Source organism: Molothrus aeneus, chromosome 5 (assembly GCF_037042795.1).
Source record: "Molothrus aeneus isolate 106 chromosome 5, BPBGC_Maene_1.0, whole genome shotgun sequence".
Classification (NCBI taxonomy): domain Eukaryota; kingdom Metazoa; phylum Chordata; class Aves; order Passeriformes; family Icteridae; genus Molothrus; species Molothrus aeneus.
In genome coordinates this window covers 35375680-35382469 of record NC_089650.1, presented here as the reverse complement: position 1 = coordinate 35382469, position 6790 = coordinate 35375680, and the positions used below count along the sequence as shown (strand labels likewise).

Genomic DNA, 6790 nt, shown 5'->3' with positions numbered 1-6790 from the left:
CACCTGGCAAGGAACGTACTTCGTGCTGTACATCTGTGCGCACAAGGCCGTGTGTGTGGAAATGCCCAGTCCCGTTGTGGAGCGGTACTCGTGGCTTGGAGCCGGGGTGCGTTTCTGTGCCTCGGGGCTCTTGGGCAGGCTATGGGGGCGCACACACACTCCCACTCACACACGCAGGGCCGCCCCCAGCCGCAGGGGCCGGGCGGGCGGAGCCGCTCGCAGCGGGCGGGGCCACCGGAAGGCGCGAGCCCACGTGTCCCGGCGGGCGGGCGGAGCGGGGCGGGGAGGCGGCGGCGGGCCCGGCCGGTGCGCGGGCGGCCGCCGGGCTGCCTCAGCCATGGGCTGGCTGCCGGCGCAGGGCCGGCTGGCGGCGGGGCTGCTGGTCAATCTGGCCGCCTCCATCTGCATCGTCTTCCTGAACAAATGGCTGTACGTGCGGCTGGGCTTCCCCAACCTCAGCCTCACCCTGGTGCACTTCGCCATCACCTGGCTCGGCCTCTACCTGTGCCAGGCGCTCGGCGCCTTCTCCCCCAAGAGCCTCCAGCCCGCGCAGGTGCTGCCGCTGGCCCTCAGCTTCTGCGGCTTCGTCGTCTTCACCAACCTCTCCCTGCAGAGCAACACTATCGGTACCTACCAGCTGGCCAAGGCCATGACCACACCGGTCATCGTGGTCATCCAGAGCGTGGCTTACGGCAAGACTTTCCCTCTGCGGATCAAGCTGACCCTGGTGAGGAGGCGGCGGGGCCCGGGGGGCGGGGAGGGGCAGCGCTGAGGGGCAGCGCTGAGGGCGACGACCCCGCCTAAAACCGCCGTGTCCCTTCCACAGGTCCCCATCACGCTGGGTGTTTTCCTCAACTCCTACTACGACGTGAAGTTCAGCGTTCTGGGGATGGCGTTCGCCACCCTGGGCGTGCTGGTGACCTCGCTGTACCAAGTGGTGGGTAACGGCGGGCGCGGGAGCCTTGCGGGGGTTGGGCTCCCTTGGGCATGCTGCCCCTTGCTTCGGTCGCCTTTAAGTAGCACCCAGCCCCCCAGGAAACCTTCCCTGCTCCGTTATTTCTTTTTTAAAACGCCCACCAAATTATGATAGTCCACCATAACTCCTGATAAATTAGGAGACAAACTCCTGATCGTCCTTGCTGCTAAAAATTGGGGTGTCATCTTTAACGTGAGCGTTATTTTCAAGGGGCGAAGATTGCTTTAGCGGTAAAACTCCTTTTTTTCTAGAGGGAGCAGATGTTCTCCTTGCTGAAGCAAGTGCCTTGCGTTTGAGCTTCCTCCCTAGAAAGGATGTTTTCCAGTCCTTCAATCCCATGGTTTATCCTTGAGCTATTTACATTTTATCAGTATCCTTCTTCAGTTTAAACTATATACATTCTAAGGTGTTTTTGTAGAGGATGGATTAATAAATAAACGCACAATACAACCTTCCTGGATAATCATGATTTTAAAAATTGGTATGTCCAAGGACTGCCTCAGCCCTTTCTGCTGTAACATTGTACTAATAGCTCACCCGATTTGTTATTGACCATGACTATAAGAGCCTCCTAGATTAGAAACTCCTGTCATGTCAATGTGATAGATTTAAACGTGAATTTCTTTTAGGAGGCGTATTGTGCCTCAAAAAAAAAAAAAAAAAAAAAAGTGAGGCTCTTTGGCCCGTAGTGTGTAAGATGATAAATAATGGTCTCTTGACCTGTTTTGGGGCAGGAGGAGGAAAGAGATGCTGCATGACATTAAACTGATGATTTGTGTACTGGAGAAATAATGTTACTTGGGTAAAATTATCTAGATTAAAAACTGTAAGCAAGTTTATATGCCAGAATCCATATTACCAGTTAATGTGATTTAAATAAATATTAAATGTCAGTTTTCAGCACAAGAGAAAGATGTGTCCTTTTGGCTGTAACATCTGTCTTCATAGCCATAGATAAGTAATATTTCTGAAAGCATGCAACCTTAAAAATTGAAGTTCGAGTCAATTATAATCAATATTGAAATGAAATCCATTAAATCTGGAATAAACTGACAAAAGACAAACGTGTACTGGTTTTGTTAGCTTGTATGTACAGGAAAATGAGAAGAAAGGAGCAGAATCCAGTGCCTGCTTAGGAAAGGATACTCAGGTCCAACACAGGCAGGATCTGGAATTTATAAAATAAAGGGGAGCTGCTATTTTCTTCCCAGCTCCTCAACCTACTTGTTCTTCGTCAAGTATGATAATTTACTCCCAGGCTATGTGAAAAGGAAAGTTGAGGCACTCTTTTCACTGCCCCTGCATACAATTTTCTCATGGCTTTTTCATTGAAAGAGACAAACACATGGGGCCTCCACTGAGGCAAAGGTGAGGCTCAACAGCCTGTTTAAGTAGTATTGTCCACATGAGACTCCCTCTGTGTTAGTGGGCAGTTTGCTTTTGCTCAGGTTTTTCAGTTTATGGGGTTTTTTTTTCTCATGTTTAACAACTTTCTCTTTTGGTTTTAGTGGGTAGGTGCTAAGCAGCATGAGTTGCAGGTAAACTCCATGCAGCTGCTGTACTATCAGGCACCGATGTCCTCAGCTATGTTGTTGTTCATCATACCCTTCTTCGAGCCAGTCTTTGGAGAGGGGGGAATATTTGGGCCCTGGACGCTTTCTGCTGTGGTAAGGCTTTTGTTGACTTTATTTAAATAACTATCACTGGTGTAGTTAAATTTGATAGTAAGATCTGTTTCTTTGTGGAACAGATTTTTGTACAGCTGTTGTCTGTGGTGAGATGAGAGGGACATGTGCAGGACAAAAAGCCCCTTGCTGAGTCTGCCCCGCTTCCTCTGAGAGGAGCGAGTCTGTCAATTGATTTATCTCCTTATTCTTGTTTCTATTTAGAGGGCATCTGAACAACAGGAAAATCTGTCAAAATCCAGAAGCTTCCCCTAGTGTATGAAGTGCTCTATTTCTAGCTCTGACTGTCCACTCAGAGAAGGACACTCTCAACTTCTCTTCTGTGGAAGGATGCCAACATTGATTGTTCTCTAGAATTAGCAGTTTATTTTCACCAAGGAGACTATAGTTTCTCTCAATATCCTTCTGTCCAAAAAAGAGCCAGTAACATATTCTTACTACTGTTGATTGTGCCCTCAGTGATGGGTCATTTCTTGTAGCATTGTATTTTATGAATGGGATAGCAAGTATTCACAGTAATAAAATCAGATATTTTGCTAAAATAGTTTTTGTTGTGACCATAAATTAGACTTTATCTCAAAGTTAAAGTATACAACCTCTATGTGAATGAGTATCCAGATTTTCCAAATCACTCTTAAATGTTCACCAAGAGTAAAGGAGAAAAGGCCTGTGGCTCTTGTCAGTGTATATTTATGGATGTCATAAATATACATGTCACTGAGCTGCTTATACACATCACCAGTGTCTGTACTGGTTTGAAACTGTTTCTATTTTTGTTCTCCATATGTTTTTCTTGCCTGATATTTTGCATTTGAAAGTAAATGAAACTAAATAAATAACCTGGAATGCATCTATAAACTGCCAGAAGCATGTCAGATTACTGACTGTGTCCATTAATCCGCAGATAATGGTACTGCTGTCTGGAATAATAGCCTTTATGGTAAACTTGTCCATTTACTGGATCATTGGAAATACGTCACCTGTCACGTATCCTTTGTAACACTGGTGGTTTCTCCCGTTGCCAGATTCATTATGTTGGAATTCATTTGGGCTGAATAATGTGGGAAAATGGTTCGATAACCTTCCTGGTTTGGGATTTGCATAGGTAATGGGTCATTCGCTGACCTTCATACCTGCAAGGAATATTAACTCACGCTTTGGCTGCCTTGAGCAAGTGTTGGCATGTCCATCAGACTGCAGTGAAAAGGGGTGAAAGGCTTTAGGTGGGGGTAAATACAGCCACAGAGATCTGTATGAGAAAACTGTATTGAGTTGAGTCAACACAGTGTACCATTGCGTGCTTTGGGTGGAACTAATGAAAATTCCAAGTGTTTCTTTTTACAAAAAATAATACTGCTATTGGCTATTATCCTTAACAGATGTCTAGGTATAACATGTTTGGACATTTCAAGTTCTGCATCACCCTTCTGGGAGGGTGCCTCTTATTTAAGGATCCATTGTCTGTTAATCAAGGCCTTGGGATTCTGTGCACACTGTTCGGCATTTTAGCCTACACCCACTTCAAGCTTAGTGAGCAGGAAAGCAATAAGAGTAAATTGGCCCAGCGTCCATAGAGCAAGAGTTTCTGAAGACTGTTGTGAAGGAAAACAAGTATTTAAATATGCATTGATTTTAGAATGCGCAAAATTGCCTCATCCACTTAGATCTATGGTTTTAGTTTAAGTGCCAGGATTGTTATTCTGTAACTAAACCAAACAAACTGAAGGATGTAAAATTCTGGGGTTTTGCCATCTCAGTCTGTCCTATCGTTTTCATTAAATTAAAACACTAACTTGAAAGAGAAAAAGGCACACTTCAAATTGCTGTGGAAATTGTATTGAAGTAATTATATTTTTTGCATACCAAATGAGATCATGATGGCTACAGTTATAGTACAGAGAGAGAGAAAGAAAAAGAATCCTTTCTCTGTGATCAAGCCAGTATTGCTGTTGTGAAGACATTTGGAGACACTTTTATGCAGATGTTCTGGTGTGTAGTGATGCTTCCTCATTTTTGTCCGATGAACAATGAAGAGGGAAACATATTTTGTCCAATCATTTTTAAAAAAAGGCTGCCAGACTCATTCCTATTTCTTGTATATCCTTTCTTATCTATGGCTTCAACACAGGGATAGATTTTTAGATGAAGAAAGTAGATAAAATTACAGGTGAAGAGAAAAGCAGAAAACTTGAAGCCACAGGCCAAGGTGTGGGAAAGTAGGAAATTGGATCTAAACAGTTCATCTTAATTTTTTCTTTTAATTTGTCAGGACATTCACGAAGTAATTGACGTTTTGAAAATGTTGTTACTGCTTTATCGTTTTCTCTGTGCCAAAACCAAGACTTTACACAAGATCTTGTAAATACTACCTGTGAGCCTAATAAAATCTCTGGTTTTGTGGTGGTAACCAAATGTTTTGCAGCCCTTGCACACAGACACCCATGCTAAAAAATATTTTCAAGAAGGCTTTGGAAAGGCCACCGTCTTTAATGGGTGTGAAGGCTGCCCAATTCTCTCTCTTGCCTTCAGCACCACCTCCCTTGCTCCCACGCCTTTCCCCAAGAGTTACCTTGGGTGGGATCTGCAGGTTTGTCATCGTCTGGGGGAGAGGCCCAGGGGCTGGCTGGACAATGCTGGGTGTGAGGCAGCATTTCCTCAACAGACAGTCCTGGGAAATGTATCTGAATGACTGAAGAGTGCTAGGTGGGACCAGCTGCTCTAATTAAGAAATGCTTTGAAAATTTTTTTGTGACAGTATCAGGCACTTATTTTGACAACGTGGATGGAAGAAGTTCAGTGCTGTTCTAGTTAAAAAAAGGAAAGAAAAAATAACTGCTTTCCGTAAATCTGGTGAGAACATATGTTCACTAGATTTGCAGGGTTAGAATTTAATTGCAGTATCTTAATCCTTACATGTTGGGGTTTGTTTAGTCTTTGTCTACCTCTATCAGATTTAAAGCGGGCAATTGTATGGACAAAACCAAGTATTTAAGTTGTGCAGCCACTGACAGAAATAATATTTAGTTCCTCTAAGTTTTTTACAATAGAGGCAAGAAGTCTTTGTGTTGGAAACAATGCAGCCTTTCTCAAGCTTGTTTATTTATTCTGTTACAGAGTTCTTGATTTAAGAAAAAGTTATTCCTCTGTGTAACCTAAGTTTTTACGTAAAACTCTATATCATTTCAGAGCTACAAATACCTGAAAAATTTTACATCTTTACCAACTGTTTCTTGGACATTGTACTGGTCCAAGAATAATTTTTTTAGTACAGTTTTGTAGATCTGTATAATTAGTTTAAAAATACAGCCTGGACTACTGAAAGATGTGTTCAGATGGTCAAGCTCTGGATGCATATCCTTCAGTATGTACACTGAGAAAGCCATTTCCATTAATTTGTGCTGTGCACAAGTTCTTTTGAGATGTAGATAGACTGCAAAGAAACAGCTAAGAAACAACTGAATCACATGCCTGTATGACAAAAATATTTGAGATGAGATGGATGTAAATATATATATATATATATATATGAAGTAGTAGAATGAACTAAACGACCATGCCTGGAAATACAAAAGACTCCGTAAGGAGAGGAGCAGATCTGCAAGAGAAAGTTAAGAGCATCATTAAAAAAGTACATTATAAATATAATCTGGTGCTTAAAGGGGTGTGTGTGTGTATGAGTCACTTAAGTGATGTGATATTTTTTCATGCATTCAAGAACTCTCTTTTGAGATTTACTTCTTGTATCTAATAAATAAAGTATCTTGAACTTTGTCATTTGTTTCAAAATATTAAATCCAGGATACTTGTGTAATTGTGGGATAAATAGATCTTTGTATGTATTGTTTCTTTGGATAACATGTGTAGGGTGGGAATAAATTTTTAATCATTTGTCTGACTCCTGCTTATTGCAGAAGAGAGGAGTTGTTCTTGTCTTTTTTTATCTTCTGTTTGAGTTACATAACTTTGGGGGTCTAGGTGTGTATAAGACAAAATGGTACCACATGGATTTCTGTCCACATGAATACAGCAGGGAGTTTGAACTTTTTGGACTCATGGCACAAATGAGGAAAACTAAGTCCTGAGGGAAAACCAGAGTCTTACAAAAATTACTGATACTTACTTGTTTATT

The 6790-nt window shown here is 42.5% G+C and overlaps 1 protein-coding gene across 1 annotated transcript; it reads left to right on the top strand.

The window, feature by feature from the left end:
• Positions 1-295: 295 nt before the first annotated feature.
• On the top strand, positions 296-6549 carry SLC35E3 (solute carrier family 35 member E3). Its single transcript, XM_066550251.1, has 5 exons — positions 296-727; positions 827-937; positions 2485-2643; positions 3566-3648; positions 4049-6549. Exons 1-5 carry the CDS (start codon positions 338-340, stop codon positions 4233-4235), a joined length of 930 nt encoding a protein of 309 aa, XP_066406348.1. The 5' UTR covers positions 296-337; the 3' UTR covers positions 4236-6549.
• Positions 6550-6790: the final 241 nt, after the last annotated feature.

What these genes read in the sequence shown, in the direction of transcription:
- SLC35E3 (XM_066550251.1), top strand. Translation starts at nt 338, where the DNA reads ATGGGCTGGCTGCCGGCGCAGGGCCGGCTGGCGGCGGGGCTGCTGGTC. An exon ending in TGACCTCGCTGTACCAAGTG is followed by an intron (nt 938 to 2,484) that starts GTGGGTAACGGC and finishes TTTTGGTTTTAG; the next exon opens with TGGGTAGGTGCTAAGCAGCA. An exon ending in GGAAATACGTCACCTGTCAC is followed by an intron (nt 3,649 to 4,048) that starts GTATCCTTTGTA and finishes ACAGATGTCTAG; the next exon opens with GTATAACATGTTTGGACATT.